Here is a 19,786-nt window from a genome sequence, read left to right as displayed (position 1 = left end):
GCGGGGCCCGGGGCAGCGGGGAGAGAGAGTGCGGGGGGCCCAGCGGGAGAGAGAGGCGGGGCCGGGGCAGCGGGGAGAGGGAGTGCGGGGCCCGGGGCAGCGGGGAGGGAGTGCGGGGCCCGGGGCAGCGGGGAGAGAGAGTGCGGGGCCCGGGGCAGCGGGAGAGAGAGTGCGGGGCCCGGGGCAGCGGGGAGAGAGAGAGCGGGGCCCGGGGCAGCGGGAGAGAGAGACAGTGGCGGGGGCCCGAGTGAATCTGCCCGGAGGAGAGAGTGGGGGCAGCGGGGGAGAGAGAGAGAGTCCGGGGCAGCGGGGAGAGAGAGTCCGGGGCAGCGGGGAGAGGGGCATAGGAGGGGGGGGAGACATTGTAGTGAGGGGGCAGGCGAGGGGATAAGGCCTAGTGTTAGCAATGTTACAAAATTTTGAGATTTTAAAAATCAAGTCTGCAATTTATCCCATCAGATAAAGCATAACAATAAGTTTAATTTGACACCAAATTCACTTTCATATCTCAAGTATTAAAAAAGTTATGGCCATTTTCATACTCGGAAATTAGCATCTTGTTCCCTATTGATTTTCAATGGACATTACAAAAAAGCTGTGATCTTTAATAGTCAAAAGCCCATTTATTAAGGAAAGATTAACATTTTTAAATAGCCTAAGTGTCCAAAGATTATTCACAAATAATTCACAATATAACATGATTTTTATATCTAATTTACATTAATTTATAGGCCAAATGGAAGGAATTTAGTGTTCAATTGCTGTAAATAAATGCCCATTTAAATCGGCTTTCTAGTGGGTTTCTGTGAACGCGCTGGTTTAGAACGTTGACAGCGCGCTGGATTAGTGCCCTCAAATGCCGAGAAAAATACTGCGGGATATAAAAAGCCCAAAATGAACTACTCGCTATAGATAACTTGATATATAGGGTTATATATATGCCCCATTTAATGTAAAAATAAGGTACATACCTTTAATTGTTTGCTTTATAAAACCCTGGGGCTGCGAGATGTTGCGGAATCAGAGAGTAATTTTAAACTATTATAACTATATTATCGAGGCCTATAAAACTAATAATACCTTTTGCGACCGGGTCTTGCAGCGATTTTTCGTTAATGATTTACTAGGCTGAACATCTGCGATTAGTACAGCCTAGTAAAAATCGCGTTTTAAACCCGCCCCCTCCAAACAGCGCCAAAATCGCGGACATGGCTGTGGGCAGATTCCCAATGGCGATTCAGGTAGGTTTTGTAACATACCTACTAATATGAGGAAGGACATTCTTGCTATTGAGGGAGAGCAGCGTAGGTTTACAAGATTAATTCCCGGGATGGCGGGACTGTCATATGCTGAGAGAATGGAGCGGCTGGGCTTGTATACTCTGGAGTTTAGAAGGATGAGAGGGCATCTCATTGAAACATATAAGATAGTTAAGGGTTTGGACCCACTAGAGGCAGGAAACATGTTCCCGATGTTGGGGAGTCCAGTTCCTCGCGGCCGACCACCACCATGGGACTGGAGCGGCGTTTCCTGCCGGGAGCGGCCGGGACTACAGCTTGGGCGGCGGCGCAGCGCTGGGACCCCATCACGGAGAGAGCGGGCGGGCGGGCGATGCCCTCCCTACCTGGGTCGCCTCGCCTCGCCATGCGGTAAACTCCGGAGCTGTGTGTGTGTGTGTGACCGCCCGCCCGCCCGGCGACTCCAACATGGAGGAGCTGTGGCTGCGGGAGTCGAGTGGAGCCGCGGGCGGCGCTGGATGTGAAACACCGTCGAGTCTGGGATCCCACATCCACGGTCGAGTTCAAATCCAAACCGTTTCTGCAACCGACTCCTCGCGCCTCCCTCCCTCCCGCCCTTTACGTGGCCAATCACACGCTGTCTCCAAGGGTCTCGCGTCCAATCACATATAAGGTCACTCGGCGTCCAATCACACGCTGTCTCCAAGGGTCTCGCGTCCAATCACATAATGAGGTCACTCGGCGTCCAATGACATAATGAGGTCACTCGGCGTCCAATCACACGCTCACACGCTGTCAACAAGGGGACTCGCGTCCAATCACATAATGAGATCACTCGGCGTCCAATCTCACGCTGTCTCCAAGGGTCTCGCGTCCAATCACATAATGAGGTCACTCGGCGTAATCCAATCACATAATTAGGTCACTCGGCGTCCAATCACACGCTGTCAACAAGGGGACTCGCGTCCAATCACATAATGACGTGTCGGCGTCCAATCTCACGCTGTCTCCAAGGGTCTCGCGTCCAATCACATAATGAGGTCACTCGGCGTCCAATCACATAATGAGGTCACTCGGCGTCCAATCACATAATGAGGTCACTCGGCCTACAATCAGCCGCTGTCGCCAAGGGGACTCGCGTCCAATCACATAATCACCTCAGTCGGCGTCCAATCAGCGGCTGTCGTCAAGAGGATTCGCGTCCAATCACCGACCAGCTCCCCCTAAAATCCGCGTGGATCTAATTTCAGGCCAATCACCCGCTGTCTCCAAGGGCGTCGCGAATCATCAATCAGATTCCCTTCACATTTCTGTCCATTTGACAAACCGGTCAAGTTCCAGGAGCAGAGGGGTTGTGAGAGGTATGAGGAAGAAAGAAGACAAATGAGTGAAGGATTCAGAAAAGAAAAAGTACAATTTGATTTCATAGATATTTTACAAAAGAATTCATAGAAACATAGAAATTAGGTGCAGGAGTAGGCCATTCGGCCCTTCGAGCCTGCACCGCCATTCAATATGATCATGGCTGATCATCCAACTCAGTATCCCGTACCTGCCTTCTCTCCATACCCCCTGATCCCCTTAGCCACAAGGGCCACATCTAACTCCCTCTTAAATATAGCCAATGAACTGGCCTCAACTACCCTCTGTGGCAGAGAGTTCCAGAGATTCACCACTCTCTGTGTGAAAAAAAGTTCTTCTCATCTCGGTTTTACAGGATTTCCCCCTTATCCTTAAGCTGTGACCCCTTGTCCTGGACTTCCCTAACATCGGGAACAATCTTCCTGCATCTAGCCTGTCCAACCCCTTAAGAATTTTGTAAGTTTCTATAAGATCCCCTCTCAATCTCCTAAATTCTAGAGAGTACAAACCAAGTCTATCCAGCCTTTCTTCATAAGACAGTCCTGACATCCCAGGAATCAGTCTGGTGAACCGTCTCTGCACTCCCTCTATGGCAATAATGTCCTTCCTCAGATTTGGAGACCAAAACTGTACGCAATACTCCAGGTGCGGTCTCACCAAGACCCTGTACAACTGCAGTAGAACCTCCCTGCTCCTATACTCAAATCCTTTTGCAATGAAAGCTAACATACCATTCGCTTTCTTTACTGCCTGCTGCACCTGCATGCCTACCTTCAAAGACTGGTGTACCATGACACCCAGGTCTCGCTGCATCTCCCCCTTTCCCAATCGGCCACCATTTAGATAATAGTCTGCTTTCCCGTTTTTGCCACCAAAATGGATAACCTCACATTTATCCACATTATACTGCATCTGCCAAACATTTGCCCACTCACCCAGCCTATCCAAGTCACCTTGCAGTCTCCTAGCATCCTCCTCACAGCTAACACTGCCCCCCAGCTTAGTGTCATCCGCAAACTTGGAGATATTGCCTTCAATTCCCTCATCCAGATCATTAATATATATTGTAAATAGCTGGGGTCCCAGCACTGAGCCTTGCGGTACCCCACTAGTCACTGCCTGCCATTGTGAAAAGGACCCGTTTACTCCTACTCTTTGCTTCCTGTTTGCCAGCCAGTTCTCTATCCACATCAATACTGAACCCCCAATGCCGTGTGCTTTAAGTTTGTATACTAATCTCTTATGTGGGACCTTGTCGAAAGCCTTCTGGAAGTCCAGATACACCACATCCACTGGTTCTCCCCTATCCACGCTACTAGTTACATCCTCGAAAAATTCTATAAGATTCGTCAGACATGATTTACCTTTCGTAAATCCATGCTGACTTTGTCCAATGATTTCACCACTTTCCAAATGTGCTGCTATCCCATCTTTAATAACTGACTCTAGCAGTTTCCCCACTACCGATGTTAGACTAACTGGTCTGTAATTCCCCATTTTCTCTCTCCCTCCCTTCTTAAAAAGTGGGGTTACGTTTGCTACCCGCCAATCTTCGGGAACTACTCCAGAATCTAAAGAGTTTTGAAAGATTATTACTAATGCATTCACTATTTCTGGAGCTACTTCCTTAAGTACTCTGGGATGCAGCCTATCTGGCCCTGGGGATTTATCGGCCTTTAATCCATTCAATTTACCCAACACCACGTCCCGGCTAACCTGGATTTCACTCAATTCCTCCAACTCCTTTGACCCGCGGTCCCCTGCTATTTCTGGCAAATTATTTATGTCTTCCTTAGTGAAGACGGAACCAAAGTAGTTATTCAATTGGTCCGCCATATCCTTGTTCCCCATGATCAACTCTAAGTGCTATCAAATCCTATTGCTTTGTCTCAGGGTAACCAATTTGTTCGGAAAGATATAGGTTATTAGTATATAAGTTATAATGTTATTTGATCCACACTCCATACCAGTTGGTGGCGGTAATGCACTAAAAAGTTGTTTGCCAACCGCCAAAAAAAACTACATAGAAGAAGAAGTAGGAGCAGAGGGGAAGGAGGAGAGGAGGGGAGTCAGTGAAAGTAAGCAAAGATAGACCAGCACAGTTACTCCAGCACTTTGTGTCTATCTTCTCCACAGATGCTGCCTGACCAGCTGAGTTACTCCAGCACTTTGCCATAGAGTGATACAGCGTTGGAAAGAGGCCCTTCGGCCCAACTCGTACCTGCACTCCTAGATCCCTCGGCTCCACACATTCCCCCAGCGCCCTGCAATTCACAGTGAAGATCCTGCCCTGGTTTGACTTCCTAAACTGCAACACCCTCCCACCCCCAAACAAGGTGACCTCCTCCCTGTGGCTCCCTGCCCCTTACCCCTGTTCTGCCTCCTGCTCCTTACCCCCCTTTGCTCCCTCCCCCCTCCTCCCCACCCCCAAACAATATGAACCCCCACCAGGCTCCCTACCCTGTTCCTTGACTCACTTGACCCACCCCCCATTCATCCCCCTCGGCACCAAACCCACTCCCCCTCAAGCCCTCCCTGTAGCGGCAGATTTATCATATCATTCAGGTAATTAGCACCCTAGCCGCTAATTGGATGAGAAAAGATAAGGGGAATATCTTCGATACGCATGCAAGCTGCCTCAGAGACCGTCAGAGCTTCTCCATTCATAAAGCTTCAACACAGTATGTTGATGAATATTTGCTTTATTGTTGGTAGAAAAGAGTAAGATACATCCAAGGTTTTCCGACGTTACGGCAATCTTCTTCGAACTCCAGCTTATTACTTTATAGATTAGAAAGCTCCTCGTGTCTCCATAACAATGACATGGTCGAAGGATTAACCTTCTCCATCGTATCTCCAAACTATTCTAAAAACTAAACTTCTGAGCAAGCAGTTAAGCTGCAAACACGCCCCATAAACACGTCATAAATCCCACACACATTATAACGGGCAGTCTAAAATTTAAAGGCACATGCTATCCACAATGACATGCAATACAGGCAATTACTAATAAACATCAAAAAAGTGGCCATAAAGGCTTAACATATATCAAAAGCAAAAGGTTAGGGAATAAAGCCCTGTAGCTCCTCAGAAATGAAATCCCGGTCTCCCGCGTGTCAGGCGGGGATACTAATCACTATACTACCGAGGAAAAATAGGATGCACTGTAAATCTGCATTCACAATTCTTTTGGCTCCGCCATCTTCACTTTCGCCTTCTAGAAGCAAGCACAACTTGGTTATTGGTCTTATTAAAACATTGTGTTTTGTTTTCAGTCGCACCATACGCACCAAACCCCGAACATCAGGCATGATTTCTAGTATTCTTCCCATTAACCAAGAACCTCGAGATGCTGTAGAGTCAGCCACCAACACAATGTCACCTGGAACAAAGCTCCTTTTAATCCTTAGCCGTCGTTGTCGTTCTTGGATTAAAGGCAAATACTCTTGTATCCTTCTCCTTCAAAAAAGATTTGCCATATATTGTACTTGTTTCCATCTACGTTTCATATACAAATCCTCTTTTAATCCACCCCCACATCTGTGAATGGAGGTTTGTCTGGAGTGATACTCTCCAGAGGCAAGTCTGCCATCTTCTGGATACCAGGTTTTCCACGCTCTCGCTTGCATATGATACAATTTTTTATTATCTTTCTTGCTGCCAAATTAGCCTTGGTGACACAATATGTTTTACGAAGTTGGGATAGCATATAATTTCTTCCTCTATGTCCAATTTGTTCATGAATATGCCGTAATAATAATGTCGTTATGTAAAAGTCCTAAGCGAGAATGATAGGACATTTCATTTTTTCGGGCATTGGCAATCTGTTTAGGCAGAAGATCTCCTTCCAAGATTAAGTCGATCTTATACAATTGACTACTTCTTTTTAACCACTGTCCTCCAGCTTCCAATGTTAATATTTCTTTATATTTCTGTCTTTGACAGAAAGATATGATCGCATTTTCTGCCTTGAGGTGATCATCAATACATAGGCTTTGTTGGCTATATGAAGCTTCAAAAACTTGCATCTGGCCTTTAATCTCCTTTTCCCGTTCATCAGTATTCTCCTCCAGGATACTTTCTGTTATTTGTCTCTTTTTCCGAATCGTCAGCAACAATCTTGTTTTTATTTTAGGAAACCAGGCTACTGATGTTATCAATTTATTCCATGATGAAAAGTGGGTAATTAAATTGTTCACAGTGTCATATGAGTTTTTAGCAATCACATTCACCGAAATGTTTTGTTTAATTTCCGGATCATTTGTAGAGATTTCAAATCCGAGTTGAAGCTTTGGCCATTCTCTGCTTGGTTCACTAAGAAACTTTGGCCCATTGATCCATCTCTTGGTATTAAGAAAGCAATTTGCTGTTAGTCCCCAAGAGGCTTCGTCCGCAGGATTTTCCTTTGTATTAACATATCTCCATTGAGAAACATTAGTAGCTCCTAGTACAAAGGAGACTCTATTTGCAACAAATGTCATAAAACGTTTGTTTTCATCGTTAATGTATTTCAGAACCGTAGTACTATCGGTCCATATAACCATATAACAATTACAGCACGGAAACAGGCCATCTCGACCCTTCTAGTCCGTGCCAAACACATAATCTCCCCTAGTCCCATATACCTTCGCTCAGACCATAACCCTCCATTCCCTTCCCGTCCATATAACTATCCAATTTATTTTTAAATGATAAAAACGAACCTGCCTCCACCACCTTCACTGGAAGCTCATTCCACACAGCTACCACTCTCTGAGTAAAGAAGTTCCCCCTCATGTTACCCCTAAACTTCAGTCCCTTAATTCTCAAGTCATGTCCCCTTGTTTGAATCTTCCCTACTCTCAGTGAGAAAAGCTTTTCCACGTCAACTCTGTCTATCCCTCTCATCATTTAAAAAACCTCTATCAAGTCCCCCCTTAACCTTCTGCGCTCCAAAGAATAAAGCCCTAACTTGTTCAACCTTTCTCTGTAACTTAGTTGCTGAAACCCAGGCAACATTCTAGTAAATCTCCTCTGTACTCTCTCTATTTTGTTGACATCCTTCCTATAATTAGGCGACCAAATTGTACACCATACTCCAGAATTGGCCTCACCAATGCCTTGTACAATTTTAACATTACATCCCAACTTCTATACTCAATGCTCTGATTTATAAAGGCCAGCACACCAAAAGCTTTCTTTACCACCCTATCTACATGAGATTCCACTTTCAGGGAACTGTGCACAGTTATTCCCAGATGCCTCTGTTCACCTACATTCTTCAATTCCCTACCATTTACCATGTACGTCCAATTTTGATTTTTCCTGCCAAGATGTAGCACCTCACACATATCAGCATTAAACTCCATCTGCCATCTTTCAGCCCACTCTTCCAACTGGCATAAATCTATCTGTAGACATTGAAACTCTACTTCATTACCCACAACCCCACCTATCTTAGTATCATCTGCATACTTACTAATCCAATTTACCACACCATCATCCAGATCATTGATGTACATGACAAACTACAGTGGACCCAACACAGATCCCTGTGGCACCCACTCGTCACTGGCCTCCAACCTGACAAACAACCATCCACCATTACTCTCTGGCATCTCCCATTCAGCCACTGTTGAATCCATCTTGCTACTCCACCATTAATACCCAACCATTGAACCTTCTTAACCAACCTTCCATGAGGAACCTTGTCAAAGGCCTTACTGAAGTCCATATACACAACATCCACTGCTTTACCCTCATCAATTTCCAGAAGATAGATTATTCCAGTTGGAATTGTAGTTCCTGTTGCAGCATTATGTCAATTTTAACAGCTAAGACTGCTGCTGTAAGTTCCATTCTGGGAATCGTCATTTGCTTCAGTGGTGCTACTCTGGCTTTTCCCATTAACAATGGAACATGCACACTTTTGTTTACATTTTGCAGTCTTAAGTATGAAACAGTCCCATTACCACTTTCACTGGCATCCGAAAAATGATGCAGTTGTGCATTTCCGATCCTACCAAAGTTTTTAGGCTTTATGCACCGATCTACCTTAAACTTTGAAATTTTATGGAGGCCACTTAACCATTCTGTCCAACTGTGCGAGGATGTTTGAGTTATACTCTCATCCCAACCACGTTTTTCCCTACACAGATTTTGTAAAATTAACTTGGCTGGCAGTGTAAATGGTGCAAGAAATCCCAAAGGGTCGTATACTGAGCCATTCACAGATAAGATACCCCTTCTTGTGCATGATCGTTCCTGAATCGACAATTTAAACTTAAACACATCCGTTTCCATGCACCAGTGCAGTCCCAGTGCCCTTTCCATTGGCAAGTTGTCTTTATCTAAATCCAACTCATTGGTTTCTTCCGCTCTGTCATCTGGTGGAATGCTTTCCAAAACAGCATGATTGTTGCTGATCCACTTGGTAAGTACAAATCCTCCCTTATTGCAGAGGGAGGTCAGGTGTTTCACCATTTGAATTGCCTCTTACTCAGTAGATATGGATTTTAGGCAATCGTCCATGTAAAAATTATTTATCAAAGTGGAAATTACCTCCTCGGGGAAATAATCTTTATTATCCTCTGCGGTTTTCCTTAAAGCGAAATTCGCACAACTTGGAGATGACACTGCTCCGAAGAGATGTACTTTCATTCGGTAATCAACAAGTTCTTGCTGCACATTCCCTTCAGGCCAACATAAGAATCGCAGATAATCAATATGTTTACCAGCGACATTCACTTGATGAAACATTGATCTGATAACAGCCATCAAAGCAATCGGTTCTTGCATAAATTTGATGAGAACTCCAATGAGTGAGTTGGTAAGGTCTGGACCTTGCAGTAGTTCACTGTTAAGCGATGTCCCTTTAAAGACTGCACGTCCCTTTCTTCGAGTGATACACCCCATGGTGCGGAATATACCAGAGCTCTCCATCATCTCGATATAATTGATTTGTTGGTATCTTCTCGGCATAATCATTATTAATCATATTCTGTAAGAAGGATGTATATTCCTCTTGAAATTTCGTGTTCTTAACAAACTTACGTTTCAAATTCTGGATATGCTGTTCAGCCATTTGACGATTATTCGGTAAATTAACACTTTCTTGCTTGAAAGGTAAGTCCAAACAATAATGTCCATTTTTCATCTTAAATGAATGGTTCATAATATCTAAGAATTTTAATTCTTCTCTAGACATTTCTTCAGATTCATGGCTCGTACTTTCATTGAAGTCATGATTATATTGCTTCATTAACAGCTTTTCCAATTTACCTGTAGATATTTGGTTAACGGCAACAGCACGGCAATTCATTTTGTTGGTGCTTCCCTTATTCTTGCACAAGGAGCCATAGATAACCCATCCTAGTAGGGTCTTCACAGCATACAGTCCATCCCATTGGCTCCTAATAATCTGTACAGGTTCTAATGCTCTCAGAGCATTCGTTCCAATAAGTAAGTCAATATCAGAATTTATCTTTGATATTTTGACATCCTTCAGGTAAGGCCATTGCTGTAAGTCTTCACATCTGCGTACATTTTGACGACCAACAGGCATTGTTTCATGTGTAAAAACTTCTGAAATTGGAATAAAATTATCTTCATCCAAACTGGATATCTCCATATTTGTAATACAATAACTAGGGTACTCTTTCTCTTTATTCATGGTACGCAATTGAATTTTAACTTTCTCCCCAGTAATGTCCAGCCTTCCCATCAAATTCTCTGTACAAAAAGTAGCTGAACTTCCGTGATCCAGAAATGCATAGGTTCAAAGTTCAAAGTTCAAAGTAAACGTTATTGTCAATTCAAATAAATTGGATTGAAATTGCGTTTCCCCATACTCCAAGTGTGCAAGTAATATTTATAACACAGACAGACAATATACCAATAAGATAGACAATATACATTATTTAAAATATACACAGTGTGCCAGACTGTAGTAAAATTTTGAGGTATGTTATTAAGGTGCAATAATAAAGGTGCAATATAGAAAAGTGCAAATAGCATACTGCAGACATTGAGTTAAAGTTAAATGTTCATGGAATGTTCTTGAGTGTGTTGAGTAGTCTGATGGCCTGAGAGCAAAAGCTGTTTTTGAATCTGGTGGTTTTGCTCGGCATGCTGCGGTAGCGCTTGCCAGATGATAGGAGAGTGAACAGTTTGTGTGCTGGGTGGGTGGTGTATTTGATGATATTGGTTGCTCTCTTGCGACAGCGAGATGGGTATAAGTCCTGGATTGCAATATGTTTGCAACACTACATTAGTTTCCCTATTTCTCACTTGGACTGGTACAATAGATGTGGACAAGCTTTTCCCTTTGAGAATAGGGAGGATTCAAACAAGAGGACATGACTTCAGAATTAAGGGACAGAAGTTTAGGGGTAATATGAGGGGGGACTTCTTTACTCAGAGAGTGGTAGCGGTGTGGAATGAGCTTCCAGTGGAAGTGGTGGAGGCAGGTTCATTGGTATCATTTAAAAATAAATTGGATAGGCATATGGATGAGAAGGGAATGGAGGGTTATGGTATGAGTGCAGGCAGGTGGGACTAAGGGGGAAAAAAATTTGTTCGGCACGGACTTTAGGGCCGAGATGGCCTGTTTCCGTGCTGTAATTGTTATATGGTTATATGGTTATAGGGAAAATGCATGCTCCCTCCCCGGCCCCAATATGAGCAGTTACTTGAGGCGAGGTGATAGCATTAATAGCCGTTGACTCCTTTTTCTGCTCAGTAAGATCTGGCTCTTTCTTTACAGGATGAAGCACATCAGGATGATTCTGCTTACATTTGTCACAAATTGTTGGGCACTTACAGTCTTTTACCATGTGCCCCTTCTTTAAACATCCATAGCAGATTCCACTACTTTTTAAAAAGTCTATCTTTTCTTCATATTTCTTGTCTTTAAATTTACGACACCATCTTATGGACAAAATGGACAAAATCCCGTCTTAATAGTCGGTGCATCCTCTATGGCACCACCCAACGCCTTCTTAGGTATTATAGTGGGAGCAAAATTGCTTTTCTTAGGGCCTAAGAAAAGCAATTTTGCTCCCACTATAATACCTAAGAAGGCGTTGGGTGGTGCCATAGAGGATGCACCGACTATTAAGACGGGATTTTGTCCATTTTGTCCATAAGATGGTGTCGTAAATGGTGTCGTAAATTTAAAGACAAGAAATATGAAGAAAAGATAGACTTTTTAAAAAGTAGTGGAATCTTAACAAAATGAAACAGGCCATCTCGGCCCTACAAGTCCATGCCGAACAAATTTTTTTCCCCTTAGTCCCACCTGAGATGAAGGTTCACTCAACCTATTTAGGTTTTCCAATCCAAGACATCCGGTGGACCTTGACCGTGGTATCGATCCAACTGCCAATTCACTCTGAGCAGTTTTCTCTCTCTGTCTAGAGCTCATCGTCTTTGACGATCTACACCCCTCATTTTCCAAAAAGTCCTTCCTGGCTTTGGCCACCGCCATCCTTGTATCTAATTCCAGTTGTTCCTGACATCACGCCATCTCTTCTTCTTGTCGTTTTATCTGTCGCATCTTCTCTTCGTGCTGTCGGGCCATCTGTTGCATCATCTCTTCTTGCTGTCGCGCCATCTCATGTTTTTTCTTCATGGCAACCGCTTCTATTGAGAGCGCAGCTAAACCAGCTTTTGCTCCCAATTGAGCAGAAGCCTTCGAAACTGAACTGGCTGAGCAATCAGGTCTACGGCCTGATCTACGTGAAGATACATTTGAGATACTATCTCCCGGTTCTATATCACCACCTTCTTCTTCTTCATGCTTAGTATCTTCTTCTCTGCTACATTTACTTTTGTCAACTTGCGCTAACCATGCTTCTGCAGCATCCATGGATTCATCATAATACTCCGTATTTTCTGAATCCCACTTACAATGTCTTTCACGTTCCTCTTGAGAACGCTCTGCTTCCAGCAGTGTGTCCTGCTTCTCTTTCAGCTCCTGGCTAAGGCTACGTATCAGGCGTAATTTATCCTCCACCTTCTCCTGGTTAGCTTCCGATTCCATGAGTATCTTCACGCTTCCAAATAGCCTTCTAATCCTCTTCCACAACTTGTTCCTATCCAATTCAGTCTCCATGAGAACATGAATTCGACCTTTCTCAGTGAGTTTAACTTGTCTGGCTGGTCTTGTGGCTCCACCATGTGCTCCTTCAAGCACCAAGCTTCTCGCTCCTTCGCTCATAATTTTTAACGAGGTCTTGGCAGATCGCCAAGTCTTTAAATTAATTGAACAAATGTCTGCTAGTAGCTGTGGCTCTATTATGTCAACAATTTATTTTCAAAATTAAAACATACTGATAATGTAGAGAACATCTCTCTAATGCCAGGTGCAAAATGATGCACTAATTCAACGGAATGCACTTATCAGGAGCGACTCCAAACAATCCAAGGTCGGTCTGCTTTCCCCAGACACGCTGGAGAAAACACCCTCTGAGTTACAGAAGTCTTTTAATTAAAGCCGTGATTTTAATTCAAAGAGTAATAATCGATTCGTACTCACCCATCCAGTGATACGTCTTCAGATACGTCCCGATACTGTTAATAGACCTCAAGGCTTTTCCTGGCCGAGGTCTTAGCCTTGACGTCACTCTCTGGCTACGCCTCTCCGAGGTCTTAGCCTTCTTATCTTCAATTAAATCTTCTGTCCCACTCTCTGGGACTGGTATTTAACCCCCGCCGGAGGTACGCTTCGACTCAATGTAGCAGCAGATATTTCATATCTTTCAGGTAATTAGCACCCTAGCCGCTAATTGGATGAGAATGGATAAGGGGAATATCTTCGATACGCATGCAAGCTGTCTCAGAGACCTTCAGAGCTTCTCCATTCATAAAGCTTCAACACACAGTCTTTTGATGAATATTTGCTTTATTGTAGATAGAAAACAGTAAGATACATCCAAGGTTTTTCCGACTTGTTACGGCAATCTTCTTCGAATTACAGCTTATTACTTTAGATATTAGACAGCTCCTCGTGTCTCCATAACAATGACATGGTCGAAGGATTAACCTTCTCCATCGTCTCTCCAAACTAATCTAAAAACTAAACTTCTGCGCAAGCAGTTGTGCTGCAAACACGCCCAAAAACACGTCATAAATCCCACCCACATTATAACGGGCAGTCTGAAATTTAAAGGCACATGCCATCCACAATGACATGCAAAACAGGCCAAATGGCCACTGCAGCTGGTTTACAAAAAAGGACATAAGATGCTGGAGTAACTCAGAGGGACAGGCAGCATCTCTGCAGGGAAGGACTGGGTGACATTTCGGGTCCAGACAGAGGATGGTCTCAACCAGAAACGTTACCCATTCCTTTCAGCATTTTGTGTTTACCTAAACAGCGCCTATCCACGTGGTGGTGTGCCAGCAGGCTGGAGGAGCGGACAAAGGCCTTGCCATAGAGCGGGGAGGTGAAGGGGCACAGGCCGGTGTGGAGTTATCGGTGTGGACTCGCCAGTGCTCCAGCAGGTGGACAAGGCAGGTAAAGCCCTAACCACAGGACGGGCAGGGAAAGGAATGCTCACCGCTGTGGGTACGGTGGTACTGTTACAGACTGGACATGCGGGTGAAACCCTTGCCACACTCAGCGCACACAAAGGGTCTCTCTCTGGTGTGTATCCATGGTGCTCCCGCAGCCCCCATGCTCTCTAGTCACAGTGGGAGCAGCTGCTCGCCGGCGTGGGCTCGCCGGTGCAGCCGCAATCCCCGCGAGCTGGCAAACGCCTCACCGCAGTACGGGCAGTCGTAGGGCTGACGATTGGTGCGCACCCGCTGGTGGGACAGCAGTCTGGTGGGGCAGGTGAAGCCCGCCAGTGTGCGAGCGCTGATGGTTTAGCAGGTTGCTGGAGCTGGTGTAGCCCTTGCCGCACTGGGCACAGGTGTAGGGGCGCTCGCCGGTGTGGGTGCGCTGGTGCTCCAGCAGGTTGTCGAGCGGGTGAAGCCCTTGCCGCACTGGACACAGGTGTAGGGGCGCTCGCCGGTGTGGGAGTGCTGGTGCTTCAGCAGGCTGCTGGAGCTGGTGAAGCCCTTGTAGCACTGGGCACAGGTGTAGGGGCGCTCGCCGGTGTGGGAGCGCTGGTGCATCAGTAGGCTTCTGGAGCTGGTGAAGCCCTTGCTGCATTGGGCACAGGTGTAGGGCTGCTCCCCGCCGTGGGCGCGCTGGTGGGTCAGCAGATAGGCGGAGCAGGTGAAGCCCTTGCTGCAATCGCTGCAAGTGAAGGGCCGCTCCCCGGTGTGGGTGCGCTGGTGTAACCGCAGGTTTTGGGTCTGGGTGAAGCCCTTGCCGCAGTCGCTGCAGGTGTAGGGCCGCTCCCCGGTGTGCAGGCGCCTGTGCACTTTCAGTTCCGGCGACGACTTGAAGCCTTTGCCGCAGTCGGAGATGGTGAAGGGCCGTTCACTGCTGTGTACCCGCTGGTGTTCCCACAGCCCCGTCAACCGGGCAAAGCTCTTGCCACAGGTGGAGCAGGCATAGGGTTTCTCGCCCGTGTGAACCCGCCGGTGGGTCTCCAGCTTGCTCGGGCTCCGGCAGGCCTTGCCACACACGTCACACTCATAACGCTTCCCATTGTTGTGCCCCATCATGTGGTCCTCCAACGAAGATCAGCCCCTCCAAGCTCAGCCCGTGATGGGGGATGGAGAAGAGGGGGTGGGTGAGGAGGGGGTGAAGGGGAGGGGGAGAGGCAGGAGTGGAGAGGTGGCGAGGAGGCAAGTGGGGAAGGGGAGAAGAAAGGAGATTGAGGGGAGAGGGGGATGGAAGAGGGGGTTCGGGGGAGAAGCGAGGGGGTTGGGTGAGGAAGAAGGGGGTGCCCCTGCCCTGTGATGTACCCCCTCCCTGCCCCGTGACCCCCGCCCCCCCTGCCCCGTGACGTACCCCCGCCCTGCCCCGTGACCTGCCCCGTGACGTACCCCCTCCCTGCCCCGTGACGTACCCCCGCCCCACAAATGCACATCGCGCATGACCGGCGACCTGACCTGTCACGGTGGTCGACTGCTGGCAATCCCCCGCCAGTGTTTGTGGGGAACGTGGATGGGTATGTGAAGAGAAAACAACTAGTTACATTTGGACCTTTGAAGACTGAAAAAGGTGAATTTATTATGGGAAACAAGGAAATGGCAGACGAGTTGAACAGGTACTTTGGATCTGTCTTCACAAACAATCTCCCAGGTGTACTAATGGCCAGTGGATCTAGGGTGACGGAGGATCTGAAGGAAATTCACATTCGGCAAGAAATGGTGTTGGGTAGACTGATGGGAGTGAAGGCTGATAAATCCCCAGGGCCTGATGGTCGACATCGCAGGGTACTTAAGGAAGGAGAAGTCAAGGGGGAGAGAGAGAGGTGGTGAGAGGGAGGTTGGACGGAGAGTTTATTGATTAACCCCCCTAGATGGGGGGTTTATTGATTATGTACAGCAAGGGGGAAGAGTGGGGGAGATGGAGTTTATTTACCTCATATATCCACGCAACCGCTGCATCACATGATTCCAAAAAGTCGATGAAAGGAGACCAACTCTTTAAGAATTGGTCATATTTATCTATTAGTCGGAGTCTCATTTCTTCAAGGCGTGCTATGTCCATCATATTCCTAATCCACATTTTAACAGTTGGTGTGGTTAAATTTAAATTCCAAAATTTAAGTATCAATTTCTTTCCAATTATTAACCCATAATTAAAAAAAAACATTTTGATCTTTATTTAAATTGGTATCTTCTCCTATTATTCCAAATATAATCCATTCCGTTTTGGGTTCTATTCTTGACTTGAAAATCTTTGTAAATATATCAAATATATCACTCCAAAATTTATTCAACTTTGTACATCCAACAAATGAGTGTGTTATATTAGCGTTTTGAAACAAACATTTATCGCATCTGGGAGAGACGTTTGGATAAAATTTGTTCAACGTCGTTTTTGAATAATATAGTCTATGTAATAATTTGAATTGAATTAAATTGTGTCTTGCATTAATAGAACAGTTATGTGTGTTCCTCAAATATTTTTCCCATCTATCCTTCGAGATCTTTGTCATTAGCTCTTGTTCCCAATCTTCCCTTAATGCTTCTGTTGAGGGTGATTCTCTATTTAATATATTATTATAAAAGTATGATATTAATTTTTGTGAATCAGCCTTAATATTCATTGCTTCTTCTAAAGGATCTAAAAATATAGTTTGAAATCTATGTGTATGTTTCTTCATAAAGTCACATACCTGTATATATTTAAAATATTGATTATCCTTCAATTTAAATTTTAATTTTAATTGTTGAAATGATAACAGTTTGCCCACTTCATACATGTCCCCTACTTTCCTAATCCCCAGTCTATCCCATTGCTGATATGTGTTGTCGATGAGAGAAGGTTTGAATGCGGGGTTGTTCAGTAGTGGGGTTAGTACTGATAAATTATTTAATTTCAAGGATGCTTTTATTTGTTTCCAAATTCTTATTATATTGTGAATAATTGGGTTCTTCTTATATATTATACTATTCAATTTTATCGGTGAGAGCAGGATCGTTCCTATATCGTGCGGATAGCACTCCTCTTTCTCCATTCTTATCCACTCCAACTGCTGAGTGGAACTATCTAGCCAGTATATTATGTTCTTAATATGCACTGCCCAGTAGTAATATATAAAGTTAGGTAATGATAAACCCCCCACTTCTTTAGATTTGCACAAATGCTTTCGTTGAATTCTATGTGTTCTGTAGTCCCATATAAAATTAGTGATAGTGGAATCTAATTTTTTGAAAAAATATTTTGGAATATATATTGGAATTGCTTGAAACAAATATATTAATTGTGGTAGGAAAGTCATTTTTATAGCGTTAATTCTGCCTATCAATGAGAGTGGAAGCGTTTTCCAAAATTTAATCGTATCATTCAGTTTATTTAATAGTGGTATAAAATTGGCACTAAATAATGATTTGTGTCTTCTCGTAATTTGAATACCCAGGTACTTAAATTTTTCTGTTGCAATTTTGAAGGGGAATTTTAGTAAGTGTCTCGAATCCTGTGGTTTTAAAGACATAATTTCGCTTTTATTCCAATTTATTCTGTATCCTGAAAAAGAGCCGAATTCCTCAATTAGTGTTAATAAGGTGGGTATACTCGTTTGTGTATTAGTAATATATAAAAGGATATCATCCGCGTATAATGAAATTTTATTCTTTGAGTCCTTGCTGTTATATCCGTGAATATTCGGGTGATTTCTAATCCTTTCGGCCAACGGTTCTATCATAAGGGCAAATAGCAATGGTGATAAGGCACTCCCTTGCCTATTACCCCTTGATAGGTAAAATTTTGGAGATAATGTATTGTTAGTTAATATTCTTGCCGTAGGTCTGTCATAAAGTAGTTTAATCCATCTGATAAAATTCTCTCCCATATTAAATTTTTGGAGTACCTTGTATAAATACTGCCATTCTACTTGATCAAATGCCTTCTCTGCATCCAACGTGACCACTGAGATATCTTCATTGTCCTTCTTATGAGAGTACATTATATTAAAAAGCCTTCTCAAATTATTAAATGATTGTCTTTTGGGTATAAATCCCGTTTGATCCGTATTTATTAAATGTTAATATAATTATTTAGCCTTCTAGCTAGAATCTTTGCTAAAATTTTCTGATCCGTATTTAGAAGTGATATAGCTCTATAAGAACCAGGCTCTTCTAAATCTTTATCTTTTTTTGGTATAAGCGTTATTGTTGCTTCTGCTAGGGTTTCTGGTAGTTTATTTTCAGTATAAGCCTGCGTGTATAAATTAAATAATCTTGGTACAATAGACTCCTGAAATCTTTTATAAAATTCATTACTAAAGCCATCTGGTCCTGGGGTCTTCCCATTTTTCAATGAGTTTATTATTTGTTTTATTTCTTCACTAGTAATCCGTGCTCCTAATTGCTCTTGTTCTAAACTACCCAATTTTGGGAGCTTGCAATTATCTAAAAAATTTGTAATTTTACTTGCATCTGTCTTTATTTTGGATGTGTATAAATTATGATAAAATTGGGCAAACCTCTTATTAATATCCTTAGGCAATGTTAGCAACTCACCATTGTCCGATTTAATTTTTGTAATAGTTTTTTCCTTTTCTCGTTGCTTCAGTTGCCTCGCAAGCAGTTTATGTGGCTTATCCCCAAATTCGAAGTGTGCTTGTTTTGTAATTTGGAATACTCTTATTACTCTAGCCGATAATATTCTATTGACTTTATATTTCAGTAAAGTTATCTTATTATGTTTATTTATGGTTGGGTCAGTTGCATTGTCCAGTTCTAGTAATTTTATCTTCTGTTCTATCCGCTGAAGTTCTCTTTTATTTTCCTTATTTTGAAAACTTTGGTAAGAGATTATGACACCGCGAATATATGCCTTAAAGGTCTCCCATAATAGCGGTGCAGAGATACCCGGTGTGTCATTTGTTTCGAATTAAAGTTTTGTTTGTTCTTTTATATACTCATAACCCTGCGGGTTATTTAACATGTGTGCATTGAACCTCCAAAAAGGCTTTATACTCGGCATTCCCTCAATTTTAAGTATAAAAGTCAATGGTGAGTGATCAGAAATAATACTATTATGATATGATGGTTCATTCGTATACGGGATCAATTTTGTGTCCAGTAAGAAATAGTCAATTCGCGAATAAGTTTTGTGAACTGATGAATAAAATGAGTATTCCCTACCACTTGGATTTGCTATTCTCCAAACATCAGCTATGTTATTATTTTTTATATAAGTATTTAAAAATTCACAGGTCTTGGTTTTAACAAGACGCTTCCCTAGCTTTATTGATTTATCTAACTATGGATCTATAACACAATTGAAATCTCCCCCCATTATTATATTTTGAAAATTATGCTCTGCGATTAAATCTATTATTTTCCTAAAAAAAATTGTGGGTTATCAAAATTAGGCGCGTAAATATTTATCATAGTTAATGGTGTATTGTAAATTTCTCCTGTGACTATAACATATCTTCCCTCTTTATCAGATATGGAATTCTTTAATTTAAAAGGTATGCCCTTCCGAATTATAATGGCCGTGCCTCTTGCTTTAGAGGTGAATGAGGAGTAATAGGTTTGACCTATCCAATTTGCCCTTAATCTGATCTGAGTTTGTTGTTTCAAATGTGTCTCTTGTAGGAACGCAATATCCATATTTAATGATTTTAATT

General features: G+C 43.5%; 1 protein-coding gene across 1 annotated transcript; it reads right to left on the bottom strand.

Annotated features, from left to right (window-relative positions):
- Nucleotides 1–14,326: 14,326 nt before the first annotated feature.
- Nucleotides 14,327–15,255, bottom strand: LOC129715859 (gastrula zinc finger protein xLCGF3.1-like). Its single transcript, XM_055665743.1, has one exon. It carries the CDS (start codon nucleotides 15,195–15,197, stop codon nucleotides 14,448–14,450), a length of 750 nt encoding a protein of 249 aa, XP_055521718.1. The 5' UTR covers nucleotides 15,198–15,255; the 3' UTR covers nucleotides 14,327–14,447.
- Between the last annotated feature and the right edge of the window lie 4,531 nt (nucleotides 15,256–19,786).

This window comes from Leucoraja erinacea, unplaced genomic scaffold, assembly GCF_028641065.1.
Source record: "Leucoraja erinacea ecotype New England unplaced genomic scaffold, Leri_hhj_1 Leri_1459S, whole genome shotgun sequence".
NCBI lineage: Eukaryota > Metazoa > Chordata > Chondrichthyes > Rajiformes > Rajidae > Leucoraja > Leucoraja erinaceus.
Note: the sequence above shows the minus strand (reverse complement) of the source record. Positions and strands in the feature narration are given on the sequence as shown.